At 40.1% G+C, this 26053-nt stretch overlaps 1 protein-coding gene across 1 annotated transcript; it reads right to left on the minus strand.

Annotated features, from left to right (window-relative positions):
• Window positions 1-1559: 1559 nt before the first annotated feature.
• RAB12 (RAB12, member RAS oncogene family) lies at window positions 1560-25319 on the minus strand. Its single transcript, XM_086472661.1, has 6 exons — window positions 25067-25319; window positions 11627-11687; window positions 3711-3849; window positions 3095-3184; window positions 2056-2160; window positions 1560-1673 (listed from the first exon to the last, which is right to left on the minus strand). The coding sequence occupies exons 1-6, from the start codon at window positions 25308-25310 to the stop codon at window positions 1560-1562; spliced, it is 753 nt and encodes a 250-aa protein (XP_086328787.1). The 5' UTR covers window positions 25311-25319.
• Window positions 25320-26053: the final 734 nt, after the last annotated feature.

A 26053-nucleotide genomic window follows, 5' to 3' on the forward strand; every position in this document is an offset into this window, starting at 1 on the left:
AAGCTGTTTAAGTCAGTGGTATACCTTACCAGTCAGTGCTAGCGTTCTGGCTAGAAGAGCGGCAAAAGTGACAAAATGGGTTCCAGCACCAGACAATGAGAAGTAGAGAAGCTGTAGTGTGAAAAAGACTGGTTCATACTTGTGTTGCCAACGTAATTAATAGTTTGGCGACCACCTGCTAAGACAGCATGACAGTCACATGCTACTTGAAGATATCAGCTGGGCTACGTCATCAGCTGCACTCCCAACAGAACAGTGATCAAGGGGAACAACTAATGCCCGCTGCTCTTCTAACTACACCTAAAGGAACTGTCAAACTGAAAATTAAATCATAACAAAATTAAAACAAGTGTTGTTCCGTATTCCAGATTCTGCCTTTTACCCATTATTTGATACTTGCCATTCTAATAACAGGTGCAGTTCCACTGTCATTCATAAATACAAAATTTTATTTGCACTTCATTAGTTTAGAAAGACCACAACGTTTTTCAATACCACAACATTCAGGACACACCAAGTTATTCAAATATGTAACTACTGATTTACCACAGCTAAACTAAACAGTGCATTTTAATAAAAGATATACCAAAGATATAATTCACAAATTCATTATCAGACAAAAACCTAACACAGTATTTGCTTGATGGGAATAATTTCCACCATTAGGAAAGAAAATAATTTTACCTTAGGTTCCCTTCCCCCCAACCCTACACTTGTCCAGACAAATACACATATATATTCCTTAACATAGGAAAATGTATCATCTTAATTTATATTTTTTTTTTTTAAAAGAATTTGTCTAGGACAGCAGCATTGCTTTTTATACCTTCTTTTAGAGCTTGAATATATCTCCATTCTTTTATTGAAACTTAATGATTCTTGCAACCAAGTTTATGCTTACGCAGAAAACTATATATGCTATTGCAGAGTGCAATCTTAGATCTGCACCAGATGTGATGCCTTGGTACACAAGGAAAGGGTGCAGCATTAAACAAAATAAATAAAAGACCGCCAAAAATTAAACTTAGCTTTTCAATAAATCCAGTCAGCAGAGGATGCTACAGCCAAAAATGTTTTCACTACATTGAAAGGAAACATAATGCTGATTATGGAAGCTTTGTACATAAAGTCCTCTGTTTTTAAAAAATTTGTCTTTAAAATAGTTAGCAAAGCACCATATACTTATCTTCATACCAGAAGAGCTTCTGCCTGCCTGTTTATAATAACAAAGTACTATTACAACATTTATGTCAAGAATAGGTATAGATTTAATTTGTCCTCCTCCTCGACTGGAAGTGTGGTAAACCCCCACCGACTGTACAGTATTTATAACACTGGGGCAATGAATGAAACATCATTGTGAGGGAGAGGGGTAATAATTAAATGTTATAGCTGAATCCTACATAGGATTGCATATTTGCATATTTACAAGTTAGTGTGTAGCTCTGACTCGAATAACAAAGTGCAACAAGAAACTGCCAAATGATTGTAGTGCAGAGTAGTACAGATACTTTCTTTACCCTCCTGCTCCTATTTTTCACTCTGTATGGAGTAACAAGTCAACAGCAACGGACATGTGGCCTTGGAGGAGGCAGTTCTGGTGGGATTTCTGGCTCTGGTTGCAGGGACAGGATACTGTTGGACAACTCATTTCTTATAACATCCAGTGGCATCTTAAAGAGAAGAAAAATCACCTGTAAACAGTCATCTGCATAGAACTCAGCACAAAGAGCTCATGTCAAGAGTTTGCTGTCAGCCAAAGCCTCAATTTAAGGATCTTTTGGTTCTTATCAGTGAACAACATTCAAGTAAGTTGTGTTAAGTTTCTTTCAGAAAAAAATTTATAAGACATAATCAAAATAAGCCACTTCCTAAACCAATTACAACAAATCACAACAGAACTGCCCGCAGACTCAGTGGAGTCTGAACTACATCATGCCCACTACATATCAACCAAAATTTCACCTGACCTGACACCTCTAAATCCTCCCAACAAGTACCTGCAGGCATTTTTTTAAACATTGACTGTCAGGAACTATCACCTGAATATTTTACCTTTTTCAGAATGTCATCAACAAGTTTTAGAAATATTTCATCCACATTAAAATTATCCTTGGCACTTGCTTCACAGAACCGCATCCCAGTTATTTGCTGTGCAAACTGATGGAAGAGAAAATCAAATAACTACATGAAAATATGCACAAACAGCAACAAATAGCAAACATACAATCCCCATAAAACCTTTAACCCCCCCCCCCCCCAACCTTCCCCAAATCTGTGACTAAAGTCTAATTCAACTAATAACCCTGAATCTCCAAGGCACAGCAAATATTGCCACATAAAGCTCATTTTCAGTTAAAATCGGTTTACTGGAAAAGCATGCTGCATTTTTCCAGACTTAAATCTGAGAAATTCAGGTCTTCAGTTGATGTGGACTGCTGCAGATTGCCAAAAAGTAAGAACTTTTCAGAAGAGTTAATCTCAACCTTATTATTCAAATGCAGAAAAGGGAAGTACAGATGTAAGAATTAGCCTTCACGCTCTAACAGCTGAAGGAAAACGTTTGTGTATGACCATACTGACAGAGCCCTGATCAAGATGGTGCTGTGAGTGTCATGCTAAAACATATTCTCTTGTCAGGATCCTTACCACTTTGGAGTTGGAAGAGAACAAAAGAAATGTGAAAACAAAGGTGAGCTAAGTAATCCAGCATGGCTGTTGCCTGTTCTAAAATACGACTGAAATCCAAACATCTGGAAGAAGGCTCACAAAGATGTCCCGAGGAGAGATATCTCCATTTGTGATTCAAGTCTTCAACAGATCCTCTTTCAGAGCCCCAAAAGGAGTATCCCCTGCACTACTATGTAGTGTAAACCAACTTATAGTTTACTCGCTCTTTAGATCAAAGACATATTGCTCCGGCAGGAACGCATGCAATAGCACAGTCTATAAGAGTAAATACCATATGGATTTTGACACCACCACCACTCTCAATACGCTCCTTAAGTCTAACAGTCTGAACAAGAGCAGCCATGGACTGTCAGAAGCAATGCCACAGCAGTTTTCCTTCTGATTTGGTTAGACTTGTTCTTACCTTTTCTCCCTGCTGTCGAGTAATCTCTCGATCAACTTCACAGTCCAGTTTATTTCCAACTAACAGAAGTTCTGCGTCTTCTGAAGCATACTGCAATTAAAACATTTTTAGTTACCTAAACCTAGAAATGTAAGATTTTGTGATGCAAACACAATTTTAAAAAAAGGCAATTTCACTACTAAATAAGGAACCACACCTACACAGTTTATATGTAAATGTTCTTCCCAAACATTATTTCAAAAATTTTAAATTCCATTTTTAAAACATAACTTCAGAACTAGCTGTTTTAGTTTATCTAAGAATAAACATAACGTCCTTATTTCACAGACAGGAAATAAAACTCCTGCCCCCAGTGCACAGGTAAATAAACAATGTTACAGATCTCCCCAACACTTCTAACCAGGACAATCCTAGTTCCAGGAAGCAGGAATGGACAACCATTTTGCAACAAAAACACATCAATGTTAAATCCTATCTAAAAGAATCCAGTGAAAATTAGTTTGCATTAGTTTAACAATCCTCTGTCAACGTTGTTAAAAGTCCTGCAGAGTACCTTTGAGAAGAAAAAAATCACCTCAAAAAAAACACATGTAAAAAGAAAATACTTACGGCCTACCTTATCAATCATTTTCATCCATTTTGGTAAATCGTCAAATGTTTCCTTCTTTGTGATATCATACACCAAAATAATTCCCTTGGCACTTCTGTAATAAGCTGAGGTAATGCTGTTGAATCTCTCCTGACCTGCTGTGTCCCTAAGAAGCAGCAGTAAACATTGGCACAAATATTTCACCAATTTGCAAAGTACAGAATAACTTTGTTTACATTTTAATAAAATCACCCCCACTCTCACTAGACACTCCATATTGAACATCTCCTCCTATATGTGTGAATTTCAGGCAAAAAAAATGGAGCAGTACTTTCAATCATAAAAAGTTTTTGTTTCAGGACTACTTATCCCATACTAACTTCACCAAGAAAGGCCACCAAACAGTTCTACATGTGTCTGAGAATGAAGCTGTCCCATGAAAATGTACCAGCAGATGAAGCTGGTTTTGTGTTGTTGGGTTTTTGTGGTGGGTTTTTTTTTTTTTAATAGCCCTGAAAAAATGAAAAAAGAAATGGATACATGCTTATCAAACACAGCTGGTCCCCCAACTATAAAATGAGCAATGCACTGATCATTATGATTAGAGCTTTGAGAGCCTCTTTGGATCAACGACAGCAATTCAGCCATGGTTCTAAAACTAATGCAGAAGCTACTGGCAGAAGTGAATGAAAAGAGTGAGCATCCACTATGTGGTATGGCTTTTGAAAGTAGGTACCTGGCTTTCACGCTCACATCTAGTAATCTGAGGTGTTCAAATAACATTTGCATTCTCACTTTCAGCATTGCAGGTATTTCAGACATGGTGCATTTACACTGGAGACTATTTTCCAGCAATGCACCATGTCGCTCATATTAGCTATGGCTTATATTCCAAAGTAGATGTGACAGAAGAGTTATTTTTTTTACTGAACCATGAAAGCCTGAGAACAGCTTTGAATCATATCAAGCCTGTTTATGGAAGATTTTTCAGTAGTTACACTAAAAAAAGAGCTGGTGCATACCCTAAGTCTTAAAATGTGACTGGTATCACAACTAGAAAGTTATACAGTGCTCAAAGCAATTTACTGCTTGAGTTCAGCTCCCGGAGTCAATGGATAATTTCAAAATTTCACTGTTTGAGCAAGTCAAAAGATGGACCAAAATTAACAGTAGCTGGGGGAAAATGTATGCATGTGTATTGGGACTCAAAAGTTCAAAATGAACTCTCTTCAACAGTCACATTTTAGACAAAAGGAGGAGGAGGATGAATTTGGGAATGAGATTAACAATGGAGACCTGAAACACTTGTTACAAAAAAAAAAAAGGTCATGTTCACAAAATGCCACATTGATTGTCCTGAAGAATTAATTCTTTTAAAGTCTATGTACAAAAAGCAGTAAAATAAACTACCACAAACCTATCTTGCTCTTCACAAAATCTTCAAGAATTTCAACTAAGCTGGTTTAAAAGTGAAGTACTCAGCTTTCTCCAGAAATTGCCACAAGTGTACTTGTTAGCAACAGATCTTCGCTAATGATTTCAAAGTAAAGCAGTGACCACTAGAAAAAGATTTGAAACCTCTGCTTCATAGCCTGTGGAAAAATACTAATACTTCACGGCAAGCCAATGAATTGCAATATGGGGCAGAAGAGAAAAAAATGAATCCATTTTTGTTTTATTTTTATTCAAATCCCATTCTCTACTCTGAACTTCAGAATTACATTCATACAAACCTTTGGGACCCTACAGAAGGTGAAAACACGTAGTCCGTTTCAATAAGGCCAAGCTCTAGTAGTAGTTCAGATCCATTTTAGATGGTTAATTGGTTGCTTTCTTACCACTAATGAGGCATTTTTATTAAAACAGTACAAGTTCTGGCAGCTGAAATTACATATATAAGTATTACTCGGAGCAAGTATCTCTTCCATTACTTCTTTGATATGATCAGATTTTCTTTTTTTTTTTTTTTTTGAAAGGGCCTTTGGATGTTTGCTCCATGAAAAATTTAAAAATTCTAGTATGAACCGTTGATTTTCCACATATGGATAACATTGCTTTAGAGCTTATGAACAGACTTCTCAGAGTTATGACCTTGTAGAGCACCCTCTGCCATCTGTTGCTAAACCAGCCTACTGATCAAACCTATTAAGGATGGGATCCCTTTAGCTCCATCATTCTGAGCAGACACAACCAGATGGCAGGTGGAAGGGCATACCTGATGTGGAAGAATGCATCAATCCTAGCTTTGGCCAGAATAACGGAAAAAGTTGCTTTTTTATTTGCTGGTTGATTTTCCCCGTACCAGAAGACAGAAATAAAGGGGCTATTTCAGAGTCACCTGGCTGTGCCTTCAGGTCAGTGCTCAGGACCTTTAGCAACTAGAGGGGGTACTAGGGTACCAGATCGCTCAGTTCGCACATTGGAAAACCAGGGGAAATAAACACACTAATGTTCAACTACCCTCCCTGAAGACAGTCCTCAACACACTGGATAAGCCCCAGGGTAGGTGATGGAGCCAACTACGCAACATTACACTCTGCCGCGCCAGCTAATCTCTGACTCCACGTTTCCCCTAGCCTGCTGAGTGCTGTATCTCCAAGTCTACCCAGTACTATCAGTCTCTCCTTACCCCACAACACCCTCAGGCTCTTTAAAAGTTTATGGTATTCCCAGGCTGCTGCTCCTCTCAGCTGCTGCACCCTCAGGACCTGCACTTCCCTTTGTGTAGGTCATTCACCCCAATATCAGACAGCTTGTAGTCCGCCTTGCCAGCTACCTGAGACACACCCCGTGCTGTGGCCAGTGTTAAACATCCATGCACAGCCTGGCTGCCCACTACATTTGTTAAATGGCCAGATGGCCGCTGACTGTCACCTGCCAGTCGAGCTAATTGCGGTGGACTATGGCTGACTTTCTTTGCCTTGCTTTAAATCATCGACTTCCCCACTCTTCGCACAACCAACATCTCTACTGCTGCAGCAAGTTTAAATGAAACCAGTCAACAGGTTTCTGATTGTAAGCATGACATTCTAATCCTTGTTTCCTTTGAAAAGTGGATGAAAATAAGCTGAATTTGAGGTCTCTAACATTACATTAACATTGCACTAGCCTCCAAACAGTAGGGTGAAAATTGGAAAACTATTTCTGCAATAAGTAAGTTTAGAATGCAACCCCAAGCTACCCAAGTAAGCTGCAGTTTGAGTATCAAGTCAATCTTTCACATGGAAAACGTCATCTTCTACCAGGTGCTATCTTATTTTTCATGAAAATGTGCAGTAAATTCTTCCAATATTGTGTAAAAAATTACAATCCCTAACACAGAGCTAATATTAAAAGCATATCCAACTTAAAATGCCTTCCTTTCATGCGCAGTGATGGAGCCATTAAGTTTGTTATACTGTTTTCATCGATGTATTACAACCCTGCAGCTGCAGTATTTTAGTAAAGATAGCTATTGAAGCACTAGTGGAAAGCTGGAAGAAGAGATGAGCATTATTTAAGTGGTACTAAGTGCTGCTAGTTCTTTATTTGCTCTGGTCAGAATCAACACAATAAGTCAGTCCAATTTAATTCAAACTCCAGAAGTCCAAATAATAAATTACTACAACTTGATCAATGATTTGGCATCACTGAAAAGAAATACAACAGATTACTCCTTTTTTAATGCTAAAAGCAGTTTCTTTTTTTTTCCCCAAGAAATTGTTGAAATGGAAAAACACTGGTATTTCAAATTGTAATCAGAAACATACAACTCATGACTCCTTGACCTCCTATAATCTGCGATTATAAAATCCCACTGCTTGACTGTTTTTCTGCTTCCAAAACAGAAACTAGACAACACTCCAAAAATATAAACATTACACCAAACAAAAGCAAATAAAAAAAACCACACACAAAGCCCATTTTCAAGTGTTGACTTGTCGTATTCTCACTATTTCAGACTGCCTAAAATATGATATACATACAGTTGATCTTAATCAAAATAGGTTTGGACAATTTTTGTTTTACATAAGTGTTGTTTGTGTCTGTCTAAAACAGTTGTTTGAAACAAACACATAGACAGACTCAAAACAGTCTTTGGCTCTGAAGTTTAATTAGTTTTTTATGAGTGGTGGTGTGAAGTGGCAATAGAAAGGAAAATATTTTAAAACATAAGTAAGAATTTAACACTCATTTAACACTTTCACATGCTCTGGGCTTCTATGGAATCTACAGGCATTATTTAAAAAAAAATTAATTTTAGAGGTTAATTCTACTTGCCAAGACAAGCTTTCTCCTCCCATAAAACACAAATACATTTAAGATCTTTTATTATATGAAGCAATTTATTTCAGAAGTACTGAACAGAAGGAACTACATTCTGTTGTATTCCAGGACAGGTGATCGTTTCCTCAGACTACTCCTCATCCCACAGGTTGTCCGAGACAACAACTGTCCATTAGAAAATGCTGAGCTGGCAGAATGTGAACTTTTCCCAAGAACGCCCCAATTTAAACAACCTTCAGAAGCAAATCAAGACTCTTTTCTTGCCAGGTCACTGACTTCCTTGGGCATTAAACCTGTAGGGATACCAAACAGCTCCACTGGCTTCCCAGCGGCAAACTGGGCACAGTGTCAGGGCACCACAGCTTCCAGCAACCAGGTCCTTTCAGAGGGAAGTCCGAAGTGACTGCTGCTTGTGTCAGCTGCCCAGATCACTCAGGTAAGAGGGCACAGACACCCTACTGTTCTGCTGAGCCACTCCCGGCACACCCGTGCTTCAAAGGGTGACGGTGTGGTTCCTATGATTTGGTCTAGTTTTCCAGCTTTGAAAAAGCACCGATTCACAGATGCTCGGATTCACCTGGACACTTAGGCTATCCAGTAGTTCTGGTTACTCTACCCCACGACCCGAGCTGCATGCAGACATCTGCTTTACACAGAACACAGGCGTTTGTTTCAGCCAAGAACTGCGATGCAGAAGCAGATTTACTGTATCTACTACTTCTGGCAGCCCAAGGGGCAACACTACTCTTCCAGGTGGCACAGAGAAGATGGACACTACTGCATGTCCTCAGCGCTGCTCTGCCGTCTGATAATCTAAGCAGCAGGAGGTTGTTTCCCGACTGAAAGTCAGGGAAATAGGGGAAGAGGTACTATGAGGTAGCAGCGACCAGACAGGAACAGGTAAGCCAGAGGCGAGCGCAGACGCCTCTCTGATGCTTAGCACACAGCACCCCACTGTGACAGGAATAAAGGAGACAAGTCCAACTTGTATGCTACTCTACTAACAGCAGCAGGTGTGAAAGCTGCTTTCAAAAGGACATCCTGCACACCTAATTGCCTGATATATTCAACGCAGTACTGCTATTTTTCGATAAAGTCAAGTGGTAGAGCTCTGTGGAGAAAGCTGTGCTGACAGAGTGGTCAGTGGAGAGACAGGTCAAGTGACCATAAAAATACCAACGTTAAACTTCTTTTTTAAAGCTGTTCTTGTTTGCTCTTTGAAGCAGAATCATCAAATGACTAAAAAAAGATTTTAAAAAATCAAATTTTGATGCTTCAAAACATAACTTTAGTCATTTTAAGAAAACAGTTAAGCATAAGCTTTCAAAATTATCTGTTCACCGAATAAAACAGGTTTTTTGTAGTAAAATACATAAGACTACCTGGAAGTATGAGGCAACCTTAACTCCATCTCTGTGTAGGTATGAAAGGGAACTGACTTCGAACCAGCCATGCCACTTGAGTAATTTCTAAACTTCTGAGTGTTTGACTTGGTAAATTACTTTCCTCTTTCAATCTGACAATTGAAGGTAGAATAAGGAGCTGAGGGAACTGGGGTTGTTCAGACTGGAGAAAAGGAGGCTGAGGGGAGACCTTATCGCTTTCTGCAATTACCTGAAAGAAGCTGTAGCCAGGTGGGGGTCGGTCTCTCCTCCCAAATAAAAAGTGATAGGACAAGAGGAAACGGCCTCAAGTTGTGCCAGGGGAGGCTTAGATTGGCTATTAGCAAAAATTTCTTCATGGAAAGGGTTGTCAAGCATAGGAAGAGACTGCCCAAGGAAGTTGTTGAGCCACCATCCCTGGAGGTATTTAAAAGATGTGTAGATGTGGTGCTTAGGGACATGGTTTAGTGGTGGACTTGGCAGTGTTGGACTTAATCTTAATTAAGGGTCTTTTCCAACCTAAATGATTCTATGATTCTGTGACTCTAATAAGACTTTCTAAATATGTCCAACAACATACACAACATAATTCAGGATAAATTAGCAAACTACATTAGAGTGCTCATCTAATCGATTTTCAAAAAGAAGTATGCCAAGACAGTTTTAAGAACATTTTAACAGACACTGTTGGAAAGGATGCGACACTTCTGAGCAGGATGCTGTGTTCATGGATTTTATCATATTTTAAAGTATTATCTCTTTACATTGTGCTTTCTCCATCATTGTAGCAGGGCTTCACATAGGAGTAATGGTCACAGTTCAGCAACCTATCAATTTTTAGTTTTGTTAGTTTCCTATATCGTACTAGCATATTCTCAATATGTGGAAAATAATGGTTTAAACATCTCTTATCCAACAAAACATCTCTCCTATAAACTATTCATTCAACATGAAGGAATTGTTTGATAAGCTTAGCACATTTCATAGCAAGAATTCAAATTAGGCGTACAGTAGCATCTCCATATCCGAATTTTTTGTTACCTCTGTCAGCTCCAGCAGACCCTGGCTAACAATTGCTGGCTCAACTGAGAGCCTTGTGGTCATAGGTTTCCAAACAGGGACAGATGATGGATGAAGACATGCCACTAACATTCAAGCGTTAGGTGACGGATGATACCAAAGAAGAAGCAGCAGTTAACTCAGAGGGAAGCAAGACAGACACATGGTGTGACAAACAGAGTTGATGGTGACCTGCCAAGAGGAGTTAGTAAGCTGAATTCACTGCATCCTTGTAGTTAAGAACGAGAAACCACCAGAATACCCCAAAAGTGTAACAAGCATATTTAGAGCTTTTTTTTCCCCCCCCTCTATGGATTGTTAGCAGCTTTAACAGTTTAACTACAATGCCAATTATGCATCACACACTGTTAATAAACCAAAGTTAAGGTTCTACATAGCAGTATATAAGATTAATGTATAGAACATAGCTGGTTTATTCTCTCATAATGATGTTTATGTATTGTACTACTCTGCAAAACAAAGGAGCTCTTAAGCTCAATAATTTCTAAACAATAAAAATTTTATGAATCACTGATATGGGAATCATTATCAGAAAACAAGTAACCTACTCCAGAAAAGAAAAGCTTAGCTCAGACTTCGAGCTTTCTGTAGTAGGACATCGGTACCAGTCAAGGTATAGGCTCTTATTTTTACGGGATCTTTTTACTTCTCAGTGCTGTTAAGAGTGGATATAATTTACTTAGTCTTGAATGCCCTTCACTTTAAATTTATAAAATAAATTTTATATCGTGTCAAACCAACAGCACTGCCTATATCACGTTTTAGAAAACCAGTTTAGAAAATTTCACTGCTGTTTTATAATTGCTGTCACAACGAAGGTTAGTTTCAAACAGTCCAGAAAATCAAAAACCAAAGTGTACTTTCTCTAGTGTCTATTTAACACAATCACCTTTTGATGTTTGTAGAACTCCTGTTCTATTTCTTGTGCATTTCTTTCTTCTAGGAAAAGGGGCTTGAGACCTCTGTGATGCATTAACATTTCAGTAACTACATTCATGTCCTATTTCTATCTTTATCTCTCCTTTTCCTCCTTTACCCTCATAAAAATATAAGAGCTATTTGGTTTCGCTTAAGCCTTGTGGGAACGGAGGAGAGGAGGAATAGGGTAAGAGCTAAACCAGCTTTTAACAGTTAATAGTATTAGACAAGCATATTAATTCATGCTAGAACATAAAAATTAAAACATACTGCTGGTTGCACATTTGTTTTACTTACCAGATTTGTAATCTAATTTTCTTTCCTCTTAGCTCTACTGTTTTGATTTTAAAATCAACACCTATAAATAAAATACAGTAAACAGAAAAGGAGGAATAAGAAGCAAAAGTAATGAGGGTGTAATTATTTTTTTTTTTAATTTATTTTTTTTATATCAACTTGTAACAGTCTGAACAAGCAGAAGGGTTTGTACCACTATGGGTCACCTCAGGAACATCATGGGGATTTGACAACTGCTATATAGTCTGCGAGCCGTCCAAGCTGGCAGCATCACAACAAACCCCTTCCACTTTGTGCAACACTTCCAGCAGCAGGTAAGCCCAATGTAACAGTGAAACAACAGACACAGTATGTTTGTTCCTCCCCTATTCACCTTGACTGTCAAGGACAAGCCTGCTCCACTTCCAGCTGGCACAGATGCCCTGGAGGCATGGAGAGAAACCAATCCCTTCACATCAGTTTTGCTGTCTGTGAAGTGGGAACAATACTCATCTGATTTCCAGGCTGGATGCTCAGCATCTGTAAAGAACTTTAGCGGAAGTGCTGGAATTGTGGGTGGTTTATGAGGAAGTTTGTCAGCACTGCTATTCTTAATTCCTGCAAATATTTATTAGCAAACTGCTTAGATTTAGAGAGGGTATTTGACTTTTAAAATTTCTTTTATACCTGTATGGTACTTTTATCCATCATCTTAAAACTCCAGCCATTTTGAATGCATGCTAAATAGCAAAGATAGAACCATGAAGACCCCCTTTCTGTATAACATTTTACTTTTATTAAAAAAAATAAATAAAATGCTGGCAATCAACAGGTAGACATACTATGGTCAAACAATACCTAGACACAAAAGATTACCACCTCGACTACAAGAATATGTCAGGGTATAAATGTCTTAGAATATCATAGTGTTTGTAGAATGGGAACCTGTTCATTTTAGGACACATTTGTATGAAGATTTTTGCTTCAGTTCTTCCTTCTGAACACCATCCCTCCTAACAATGCTAAATCAAAAAGGAGGAAATAAAAAGACAAGAGAACATGGTTCAGACTGGTGGACTTAAACTCACACAGAAGAGTAGAAGCATAGTGTGTCGGAAACACTTTTGCTATTTCACATACAGTTGTATACCGAGGATAGGGATGAATGTGGAGAGGAAAGAAAGATGTTTATTTTCTCTAACAAAAATGACACATTTTCCTAATGTCTACCCTTGGTAAAAGCCCAGTGTCCCTACTGGTATCGTTAGAGTCAAGACTGGATTGCAACTTTGACAGAAAGGACTGAACCTGGCCCTTATGCAAAGCTTTTCAAAACACCTGAAAATTTAATTAGAGGAAAAAAAAAAATTGCATTTTACATCCTGAAAATCAGTTACATATTGTTGACTTGGCATTTATTTCAAAGTGCTTTTAAAGATAGTTATCTCTATAAAATTGTTGGTATGAGATAACAAAATGGACTAAGTTTTAAAAAACTAGATATGCTTCACTAATTGAAACATAAAGGACACACTCAATTCTATTTTTAGTTTGCAAAGCAGGTAGCCACTGTTCAGCAAGACTAAATAGTTGGAAGGATCACTGATCTTCATTCTCCTGAACAAAAATCCCTTCAAACAGCTTGCAGTTGCACATTACATAGCTATAAAAGTATTGGTTATCACCACATTTGCCATCCTTCTCCATGTCCTTTAAAGTGTCTAGCACACTTATTCACCAATTCTTGGAAAGCTATTCAGGACATATGATGCTTACACTTCACTTATCAAAATGTATCCCATTCAAACCCCGAGAGGGTTCTTAGGCAATACAGGATCTAAAGCGTTAAACCGATTTGTACTATACAGTCTACAATTTTCATGGCAATTTTCAAGCATTCATATGCAAATACAGAAAAAATATTAGAATGATTAAAATTTAAGAGCTTTTATTAATTCTAACTTTAAGAAATATTTTTCTACATTTTTGAAAAAACCCACCATCTGCATTAGTGTGAACGCAGAAGACAGTGAAATGATCCAGCTATGCTCTACTATCCAAAATGTGGGAAATAAGATTGCTTGTAATTGCTGCTTTTCTACTATAGGTATATTTTTTTAAAGAAACACATATCCATTTCATATTTCTCTATATAAATGCATTTAAACTATAAAATGCAATTGTCTTAATGGTCACAGCTTTGTCTACAACAAGACAGCAACTTTACTTGCTAAGGAGATAATCAGTATTAACCGAAATTGCTTCAACCCCCTCCCTTCCTCATGGAAGTTTTAATATAATGATCCATGCGTCTTGACCCCAATTCCCAATCCTGCCGTTACCTTATACACAACATACTATACGATTTGCGACTCATCTGAGAACTCAGGTTAAAAACCAAAAAAATCTTGCTTTTGTCTCCCACAGAAACATAAATGGAAAAAAAGAGCATATGATGCCCATACAGGTGGGTATACTTGTCTTAGGTTAACAATTATATTTGTGGAGGAGCTCGATCTGAGAAAAGAGAATATAGCTCTGCTGTGTAAAGAAAAAGTTCCCTTGTCACACAAAAAAAGAAGTCTAAAAAGTTGTGCATTAAAAACCATCACAGGAATTTCATGTAAGTTTCACCATCTCCACCAACAAAATATTTGTATTTTTAGAGAAGTTATTTATACACTGCTGTCTTACACAAACTAAGGAACAAAAAGGTTTTGTTGTATTTTGTAAAAGGGAAAATAAATAACGAACTACTGAGAGAAAATCGAACTGTTCCAATAAAGTAAATTTTCAACTCAGCACTTCCTGAGTCTAGTAGGCACAACATATGAATGAAACGAAGTAGAAACAAGCCTAGATATTAAAGAGATGGTTTCAAAATAAATAATATGTCAACAGCATTCTTATTTCAAAGGCAGATCTTTCTATTAATCATCTCAAAATCATACCATGAAACTTTTCCCTACTGTTAAATTTTGCAATGAACAACGCAGACCAGTAACGGTTTTGGAAAAGCAGATTCTCCTACAGAACCGTTTGAATCACCTAACACTTAAGTCAGATAGCTTGCCAGAACTAAGCAAAGGTTCCTCAACGGCTTTTTGCAATCTTAATGTTCTTCAAGCATCAACACAATACCAAAAATTTCATGTCTGTCAGCACTGAAGGAAAAAAAATCTGGCAACTTCCCTTTTGCACATGAAGAAACAAATTCCTAAGCCTGTCAGGCTTCTTTACCGCGTTTCTCCACAGACCTGGAAAGGTAGAGTGCTTTGGGTTTACATACAAATTAGTAATACAATTAAAACACCACCACAATAATTTGTTTTCCACTTCAATTTCAAATATCATCTTGCGTTAAGAAGTTCAATGAAACAAATTACTTAGCTTGATTAACGTCAATGAAAATACCTAAATGAAAGGTTTTGTTATACATACAATTACTCCAGCTACTAAAAACAAAAGGAAAACCTGTCAATATTCTCCGACAGTCAATCAGGAAACTCTTTCCACTATTGCAGATAACAAATACTTATTAGTCACACACGACATTGAGAGTTAGACAACTGCACCTTTTCATTCACTTATGCTAAGCCAGTCTTACATGTTCTTCGTATTTGCAGTTGTAGAACAGAAGATTTGGACCAACTGCTGAGAACTCCCATTCTTCTGCAAAATAACTGCAAACGGTTCTTTTAAGCCTCTCTATTCAGCACAGGACAGAGAAGGTATTAAGTTAGCTCTTAGAAAATGGTGGGGGTTTTTTAAAGAAGTGTTTTGTAATACTACAGTGTTGATGCCAGCAATATTTGATAAATTCTTTAAAATCCTTGCTTCAACAAACACCTACTTTACAGTTGCTCCAAGCATGATTCGTGCTTCTCACTCTTGTTAAACCTGTTTCTAAGACCTAGTAAGTACAGCCAAACTGTCAGAATATTTTCAGGTTTCACACGGTGTGTAATGACACTGGTAGTCCTTGCAGCTGCTACTCCCTTAACTAACACCCCCGTTTAATAAACCTGTGCATTTGTTCTGTGCTCAATCCTGCCAGGGGCTGCCCCAGCCTTGAAGCGAAGCAGCTGCACAAACAGGGGTGTGCTTGAACGCGTGCACCGACAGACAGGACTTACCAGCCCTGGCATAACTCTGCCGACACAGGTCCACCAACACCTTCCCCACCGTACGCCTCCAGTTACAGCGGGGATCCCCTGAGAGGATGTCAACAGCAGCTAACACCAGCCACTCAAGCACCTTGTGTCCTCAATTATGCAAACAGAATCGAGGGCACGGTTTTACATATAGTTCAATAAAATACAGGAATCGATAATTACTGTTGACAGCTGCACTAAGTCTGAACAACACATCTCAGAGAAAGAAAGGATTTCGTAAGGCTTTCTTTAGCTGCTACACCACCAGCAAACTACTGCTGGTTTGCATGCTACCCAGTTTGCATTTTAAATGCCTGCTGGCTAATAATTGTCAATGAATAACCAAATATACACATGCCAGTGGAGCCAACAAGTGCATGTGCCTGTGATCATAGCGAAGTGCGCCCTTTGCCAGGTCAGTGATGTGAGTGGCACCAAAAGACTCATCACAATCTGCCGTCCCGTTAAAAAGCCAGCCCCCTCTTGGTACATCAGGCTTGTGGGGACCACAGGCAAGCAATACGCTCAGCTTTTCTAAAACTGTACAGTCGCCCCGTGAGTAAACCCGGACCACCACCCTTCTTTATGAATTAAAGGTGTGCATTTTGGATGTCAGATTTTGACCCCCACTTTTCTTTGGAAACACCTTTTTCAGGAATCCAAACACATATCCCATACGTGTGTAAGAACTAATGAAAAAGTCAGAAAAATACAGATCTCAGCCTCTGGTTTCATACCTGTTAAGCATTTCAAAGTGTACTGATTCAGCCTGCCTGACCACTTAAAACTGCAAACAAGCCGCTGCCCTCTCCCCACAGGCTAGATACAGGTCAAATTAGGCATTAAGTACAGCAGCACTTATACAGTGCGTAAAGGAACATTACGAGTTAAGGATTTTCAAAATTTTATACAAAGCACATTGCTTTTGTTAATAGCAGATGAACTTTAGATTACAAATGTTTCATGCAAATGAGAACATCTATTACAAAATGCACTCAACCGAAACTATGCTTTTTCCAGGGAAAACAAAGGGCTAGTAGAACAGAAGGGGGTTCTTAAAAGTATATTAAACACACAGCTAAGCAAGCTGTCTGCATTCCTCTCAAAAACAAACAGCCTTAAAAGAAAGAGAACAGACACTCAAAACAGAAGTGCACTAATGAAGTTCTAGATAAGGGCAAGTCAGTGAGGATGACGTATCTTGTCACTGAACCAAACTTGAGACTGCAATCCAACAAAAATGAAGTCTAGCCCAGAACAGATTACAGTATATTAATTTCTCACCCTAAACAGGAGAAGTTACCTACTAAAGCGCAAACTGAAACACACAACTGGGTCTAGCCTTCCTCTTTAAAGCTAAAAGAATTTGTTTAGAAATAAATAGTGAAAAAACTTCTTACTAAGCATTTTGCATTTATGTTTTCAATACCTTTTTTTTTGTCCTAAGTGGCAGAAAAAGGAAGTGGAAACTGTTTTGCTTAATGACACAGAGTGACCTTTCAGAGGCCAAGACTTCCTGATAACAAAGTTAAAGGAGAAACGGGGAAAACAGATGTAAACAGAGCACAAAACTCCCCTCCGACTAAAATCAATTCCAACAGATTAAATTTTCAGAGGCCTATTAGTGATTTGCATCAAAGCAATGCAATCACTGAAAAATAATCAGACCACGTTTAAAGAAACACAATCAGTTTAAAAATGCAGAGTTGTGTACTAATTAATCATTAGAACAGACATGTAATTCAAAGGCTATGGCAGTTCATTTAATTCGGACATCTGACAGCATTATACAGACAAATTCTCTCACTTCTGCTACAATTGATGACTGAGGTCACATGCCTCTTGAGATAAGAACCATCTTTGTTAGTCCTGGTATGTAACGAAATACAACACAACACTTACACCTACCCAGAAACTAGTGATGTCCATGAAAAGATGCCAAATAGCTTTGATACCAATTTCTACCATCTTGCTTGGGGGAGGAAGCAAGCAACAAAAGGTACATGGTAGGGGAGAGGGGAAGGTTACAAAAAATGTTTCAAGAAAAAAAAAAACAACAACCCAAACCAAAAACCATTATATCTTATTTTAATTGAAGTGGTAGGACACGCAGTTAATTTTAAAACAAACTAAAGCAGAAATGCCTCTTTCCAACCGCATGTTATAAATTCAAAGGTTTTAAAGAGACATTTGGAAGCATTAAGTTTTAGTCGGATATGAGCCAGTTTGGGGATTATTTTAGAGGCAGGTAAAGTACGTTGTCCATGAAGCTTCAGTGTGTAATTCTAGAACGATTAACATGCAGACATTTGAGACTGCTCGCCTAAAATAAAAGTGTACCCGTACCTCAGTTGGCAACTGTGCTACAGACCAGAATGAAACAGATACACCACCACCAAGAAAAAAATAAGCTTGGTAATAAACACGCAGTGACTATTTTGAAGGTGTACTTCTAATGAGTTTTTAGGAAACTGTCAGTAATTTTTGAATGACCAGTATGCACCTTCTAAACACCTCACATGCTTGTAACTTCCAAACTCAACGAGAATGGAGGAAGTTATCAAGTCTTTAAATTTTCATAGACAGTAAAATTATAAAGCCTTTCACAAAACACAGGCTTTTGACATTATTTACAGTACTAAGTTCAAAGCACACACCAAAATTTTGATAAATAGAATGAGGTGGAAGGGGAGCTTGGAAGGAATAAGACTCTCCGTGCCTTCTTGAACAAGACTTGTTTTCAAAACTTCTGATTACAGACCAGGAAAACACAGTGAGCTACTGGTCCACAGTTACCTGACCTGAAAGGAAAATTTAACATGAAGAAAAATTAAACTTATTTTATGAGCAGCACTATCCAGATTTTTAAAAGGCAGAACCTATTTGAAAATGAGACTGAATTCAGCATTTTCTTTTGGGCATCAAGTTTTCCACTCCTTAGGATATCAGAAGAACTAGGTTGTAAAAATGTTGCTACATGTCGTTAAATAGCTGCAATCTTAACAAGTGGGAATATTAATTCTCTCTCTTGTTTAAGGACAACCTAGTGAAGATAGTTTACAAAGACTGCAGGATTTTTGTGATGAAAGGCACTCTAAAACATCTGTCTCTTCCATTACATGGTTTAACCAAACCCACAATTATTCTGCATAGTGCACGCACTATTTCCATTAAATGAACATTGAAGCTCACAACTCCCAGAAAGAGATAAGGAAGTCTGTGACCAAGAATCATATGGCCCTACCTTTTTTTTTTCCTTTGCTACTGACACACTCAGCTGTTCACAGCGGAGACTGAGTTTGACAGCTGCATTCCACTCTCCCTGCAAACTAAACTCCGCATGCGACACCATTCAAGTGGCCTCTTCATTTTGCCTGTTGTTTTACTTGCGTATTCTCATATATGTACCGACTAGGGACTAGGAGGTACTCTGACAGTTCTGTAGTGTTGATATAACCCAGTACCTGAATATTTCTATCAGCTGAAGTTAACATCTAGTTTACATATGAATAAAACAAAGTCAATTTCAAATTTACTCTTCTTCTCAACCGTTTGTAAATGAAAAGCCCCTTATCTCCCCAAAACCCTATTCCTGAACCCTGATAATTTGTGTCATCTATCTACTACATTTTCCTATTTTAGAATGTAGCTTGGTTACCTTATGAGGGATTCAAATGATTACGCATAGGCAAAAATTGCTGACTACGCCAAATGCTATAAAATATGCTTAGCTGACACATCCAAGGCACACAATGCCTTGCCAGGTGCTCAGCTGCTGTAGTCTCTAGTGTCACTTACATGTGACAACAATGCTCCTAAAGGTAAAAGGCAGCTTCCAGGGAACACAGGCTTCTGTTGCAAGTTGCATTTCCTGAGCTGATGGTTACAGAACTGAAGACAAGCAAGGCAGGTTCATGTAACGCTCCCTCATTATCTTAAGGTTCTGTGCAAGACAAAATTGTCTTCTGCATGACTTTCCAGTCTCCTGCTCGCCTCTATTTGTAGTTTGTCAAGGAATTGCAGCACACCATTAATGAGATATTGGTTTTATTTACACTATTCTGCACTAGCTAAAAAGCCAATACATATTAAAACCCTGGCCATGTGAGGGTAAGAAGGGTCAATTCTCACAGAAATACTTATTGCTGATCAGAACCTTCTTCCTTTTTTTGTACAACAGCAAAAATTTCTCAGTCTAAGTACAGAGCTTATTTTTGGTATAAAGCAAAAACATCTTACCGCTACTTTGTCATGATGTGGTAAAGCAAGAGACATTATTTCTACCCTTTCTTCCCTCACCCCACCCCAACTAAGTTTTCAGTGTCATCTTACGGAAGGCAAAAAAACCCTAAACCTTCAAATAAAAATTAAAATGAATAATACTTGTCAGAAAGAGCCCACAGGCACACACAAGTGTTCTTCTACTTGATGCAAAGTGTTTTTCTGAAAATTTTATGTAGATTTTTCTTCATCTCAGATTACATCAAATTACTAAGCTTGTTTTTAAACCATAATTTTTATTCTGATTTACTGACAAGTTATTTTTCAAATGGTTAGTAAGCCACATACCATGTTTACAGTGCTTTTGAGAATAAATACTGACTAGGCAACTAAAAAAACTGAGGAGCAACTTAAAGGGCAGTTCCGAAAAATGACCAGTTGGTACTTTTAAAACGAATAGGCTGACGCTTTAAAGTGAATATGTTACATGACAAGCTTATGGGAATGAAACTTATAATTTATATGGTTAGTTCACATTTTTTAAGGATCAAGAGAATAAAGAAAGCGTTTTTGAATTGTGACAGAAACTCCCAACATACTACACATATATAATTATATCTGTATATATTTATATATCATATATACATGTCTATAAAAATCAGAAGCTGCCTTACTTAAGATTGCTCTGACAAAAGATAAACCTAAGTCTTCACCAGTACTATTGCTTATTTGATGGACCTTAGGCATTTTGCATGGACATGGGTATTTTAAAAAGAACTGACAGGGAAAAGATTGCTTAGAAGACAAAGCTATGGAGCTCTGTAAATCTAATGAGCTCCCAATTTATGTACTATTTCACACTAACATCAAAGTAAGGTGAAACAAAGTCAAAGAGCACTTTTGTAAAGTCAAGGGAGCCTTACAGGGCAGTGTATTTGCATGCCACTGATCTGGATCCCACAGGCTGCAATTAGTCTGGAACAGAACACAGGTCACAACATTCCCATCCTGATCCACAACAAACCTTCCCATTACAAACTTAGCCGAGTAGCTCTACCTACGATTTTGCTTGTAAACAAGGTCTGAAGGAAGCTTTAGTGTTTACTACTACAGTTTCCTGTCAACAGCTGCTAAAAGGAGCCAACAAAGCATGAGGCATCCAAACTGCTCTGGTATTATCAAGGGCAAGGCCTCTTTCCTGGGATGCTTTCAGATCTGGTGGAAAAGAGCTGAAGGAGAAGCCTAGGCCTCAGAAACTTCACATACTAAGCCAGCACGTAACAGAAAAGCTGAGGAGCTCAACTTGATTTTGAGGGAGCAGGAGAGTCAGCTGCCCAAGAGGTGAGTCAGTGTAGGGCCTCAGGCTCGGGTGAGCAAGAACCTCAGGTTCAGAGATTAAAACCCAAAGAGAAGCGTAATGCCTGTGGCAAAATTAGATGGACAGGAAATACTGCTGAGTACAGGAATTTTGTAGGTCTGTCATGGAAGAAAAACAGCAGAGAGATTGAGAACGAGCTAAGATTTGGTGGATGCAGGCAGGACAATCGCGAGACTGAGCGGTAGTTGGACAGACCCTAGGAGGAGAACATTAAATACAGGGATTTTGATGAAAAAGTGGGCGAGATAGCACCCTTTTAAAAAATTAATACATAAACTATAACACCACCACTATGGAGACCTGAATTTCTTTCAGGATAAGAACTACTTGGGGTGGGGTAAGGAGGGGGGAAGAAGCAAAGGCAAGCACTGTTCCTTCACCATCCATCTTTGAATCTTCTCACAAATGTGGCAATAAGTATTTATCCACCACCTTTGGAAAGATCACTCTTTTTCATGCCGAACTTGGCATACTTGTTTTTAATTGTCAAGAGTCTGAAAAACCTCCAAGCGATAGTTTTGGATTCTGCTCCTGTGTGAATAATGCAAGTGCGTGTGGCTCAGGTAACAAATCATAAATGGAGATCAAATTTAATTTTAAAAGAAAAACCCGTATATTTATGTTTGTTGGCAAAGCTAATATGATGCCAATATTACCTTCACACAAGCATTATCCCATTACAGAAAAGAAGTTACCTTAACTACTCTGCATTTAACACTGGCATGACAAGAGTAATTTTACATCACTGCAGATACAGAGGAACATTTCTAAAAACAATTTCTTTGCCCAAACAAGTAATAAAAATAGATATAACCTGATAGTAAGAATAAACATTCAGACCTAGCACATAAAATTGGAAACAGCAACATCTATTTCTCATCTGACAACCACATGCAAAAATCAGTAAGTATTTGAGCATATTGAGTATTCTCAGTACTATGTAAATAGCAGATTAAGTAGACACAATATTCTATGCAACTAATTTAATGCCCAAAATAAATACATCAAAGGAATTTTAGATCAACAGCACATCCTGTGCTGTTATGAATAATGTGCTGAAATCTGCCAAGCTATTTTTGAACACTTTCAAAGAACTTCAGTATTTCAGATGAGACTGTAGACATGTTGATGTGTTTTTGTTACAGAATTTTCTTTACCAACGTGGCAATGCAGTCTTCTTAAATTATCATTAAAATCTGCATCTTTCTTAATTGAATCCACACCTCCCCTTTTCAGCTGAAACACTCCACTTTTCAATGACACAGCGTTATTATCCTAAACAGTACTTCAGGACAGGAGACAGATGAAGTTTTTGGACATTTGCTATTCTTCCATTGTCAGAGAAGACCTCTGAGTAGCCTGTACACTTTCATACAAAAGGTTAAGGTGTTAAATGTTGTTCTGCTTGGCCTATACTTCCACAGGATTAGTATAAAATCATGAAAAATAAGGTTGAGACCACTAATATCAAGGTAGGGGAGTAAATATCTATTCTAGCATTCCATTTAAAATACAGCTTCACTAATATAAAGTAGATACAGCAAATTTTAGGTGTTTGTTTGGTCACAGCCTTTCCAAATTAAATCTCAAGGTATGTTCAGTTTAACTTCCTCTGAAATTGGATCAGTCACAGGTTTTCAACAACGTTTCAAAACACATTCTCCACTTGTAATTCTTGAAAACCACTGCATTAAGTGCTGACAAATAAAGAGTTTTACGATTTCAACTCTGTATCAAAGTCTGACCTCAGGTCATTTTGGAGTGTGGGTTATTTTAAATCTACATGAAACGTAAATAGCAGAGGTTACTTTTTCTTACTCTGTACTGCAAAAAAAGCAGGGTGCAAGCTGACTGTGAAAAGCTCTTTCATTTAGCAGTCAAAGGATCTCGGGGAATCTCAACAGCTCTCGTTTAGTCAGAGGACCTTGAAAGAATGCCACGAGTGTCAAGTCTTTCTACATGTATTTTGGCATGAGCTGATTTCCCTATGCTGCTTTATGTTGGCTTACTTTGTATATCAAACATTACGTAATCTTCTGTCTAGCAGCATACCACACCATTTATTTCCTCTTTCTTTTCTAAAATAAGGACACTTCTCTGCTTCAATCACTGCCTCAATTATCTAGCAAATCAGTTTTGCTTACAAGGCACCAGACTGGAAGTCTGGACCGGGGTCTAGAGTACCTCCTCTCACTTCTCAAGATTAGCACCAGGAAACTAACCGCAGTTACAGTGAGCAGCCCAGCCTTGAAGGAACCCTTAGTGTAGGTCAACCCAAAGATGCATGCGAGTTCAAAACAATACACAGATCTGGAGAATTCATAAAGAATACATTCCACTATTAGTTCTACTTCCTCAGCTGCACCATATATTTAATTAAATCTGTCCGTCTGCAGAAGCCATCGGCATTTCTTCATTACAACATGTTACTTGAGGATTAATGCTTCTGATACGCTATCATGGTCTTTCTAACTTCTACAAGGTTAAGTTATCAACTTCAAACCAAAAATATATCAACACTGTCAGTGCTAATCTGCACTACCAGATTTGGATTTTTAAAGCACTTCGGAAAGAATGAAAAAAGTACACACTAAAACTAAAGTAAGAGTAACTTTCACAGGAAGACAGCTTTGGATGGTAATAATTCATCTTCTAAAAGGCAATACAATCACTTTCCATCAGACGCTGTAAGTTCCCTCACATTCCACGATACAATTAAGCCAAGCACACCTATTTTCCAATGACACAGACTTAACAACTACCTTGCTGCAATACTCAGGAGTTCAAGGATAGGACTCTAATAACAACGCACACTAACTAGCTTATTTTCTTCCCTTTACACATTTGTGTATTAAAAACCAGCAGGCACTAAATTACCTCCAAGACTCATTCATGGTTTAGTCATCTGTACAAGACAGCATACTACAGAACTAGGAGGTTGCTCTCCAGTTAGTTGCATGAAGAGCAAAACACACAGTGTACTCAAGAGGCACTCTCTTCAAGAAACAAACCATTAACTTCCTCAGATCTAACATCATGGGGGACTTCTTGATGAAGGCATAACAGCAATTTGGAGTTAATCAGGCTATAGTCTGGAGAAGTATTTGAAGTCACATCGACTACACTAAATACAGACTGCAACTGTTTAACTCCTGAAATACTTCTGTTTACCTACACGTAACGTAACATCTAAGAGTTCAGCACAACAACCCATTGTACCAACCACCCCTAATTTCTTGTTAAACTGCGTTTTTCGTTTGTTCTTAGTAAGGCTGAAACAGGACACCCAAACACCTTCTCAAAACCTGCAAAGATAACTAAGATCTCCATGATCTTTCCGGCAGGAGCTAGGAAGTTTGGCACCAAGGGCTCCCTCGCCATAAACCCACTGTGAAGCAGCACACGGTCGAGGAACCCACCCGGGGCGACGCAACCCCGCTTTGCCAGGCGGGAGGCCGGGGGAAGGGGACGGGGACCACCACGCACCCCGAAGGGTACGGGGAGGCCCCCAAGGGGAGAGCCTCGGGCCGGCAGGTGGGGAGGGGGCCCACACTTGGGGGAAGGCGGGAGAGAGGCCAGGGAAGGCGGCCGCCACGCCGAGCCCCGTGTTTCCACGGCCGGGCCCTGCGGCAGGGGGGTCACGGCGAGCACCGGGGCGAGGACACCCCCCTCCCCCGGCACGGGGCGCGGCCCGGCGGGCTCCCTTACCCACGGTGGACTTGCAGGCCTCGCAGAAGGTGTCGTCGGTGAAGCGCTCCATGAGGCTGGTCTTGCCCACCCCCCGCGACCCGATGATGATCACCTGCAGCTTGAAGTCGGCCGGGCGCGGCGGCTGCTTCCTGCGGCGGGACTGCCCCCCGGAGAGGGCCGGCGACCCCCCCGCCGAGCCCGCCCCGAGGTCCAGCCCGCCGCCCCCCACCCTGCGCTGCGGCAGCCCCGAGCCCGGCTCCATCAGCGACGCATGCGGCGCCGCGCTGGCGCCGCGCTCCCTCCCCGCCCCCGCCGCGCCCGGCTTTCTCGCCCTCCCCGCCACCGACGCCGACAACTGCGAGGCAGGGGGAGGAGGGGGGCAGCGAGGACAAGACACGGCCGCCGCCCGGCCCTGCGCCCGGCCCGGCCCGAGGGGAACGGGAACACAACAGGAACGGGAACTGCGCCGCCGTCGCCGGGAGCGGCGCGCCCAACCCCGCGCCCGGCCGCGCAGCGCCCTCTACAGCGCCGGAGCCGCGGCCCCGCGCCGCAGTGCCGGGGGCGGGGAACGGCCGCCCCCGCCCCGCCTTTCCCCCCAGCTTGGGCTGGCCGAAGGTCCCCGCCGGTGCTGCCTGCCCGGCCCCCGTCTGCCTGTGCCCTGAAGGTGGGGTGGGGAGGGCGGCCCCGCGGCTCAGCGCCCGGTGGCCGCCCGGAGCGGGGCTGGGCCCGCGTTGCCTCGGCCCGTTTGAGGCGGTGATCCCCGGTGGACGCCGGCCCGGAGCGCCCGGCGCCTGCGCAGCCAGACCTCGCTTCGACGCGGGGTGCGAGGGGATCCCGCCGGGCGGTGGCGGCTCCCCGGAACGTACCTTCCGGCAGCGACCAGGCCGCAGCGCCGGGGCACCCCCTGGGGGCGGCACCGCCGGTCGGGTGTTGGCTGGGGGTGGATTTCGCTGTCAAATCCCAGGCGAACGCCTGTGCGCCGGGACCACCCGCCTCCTCCCGGGC

Source organism: Leptosomus discolor, chromosome 13 (assembly GCF_034619465.1).
Source record: "Leptosomus discolor isolate bLepDis1 chromosome 13, bLepDis1.hap2, whole genome shotgun sequence".
NCBI classification, from domain to species: Eukaryota; Metazoa; Chordata; class Aves; order Leptosomiformes; family Leptosomidae; genus Leptosomus; species Leptosomus discolor.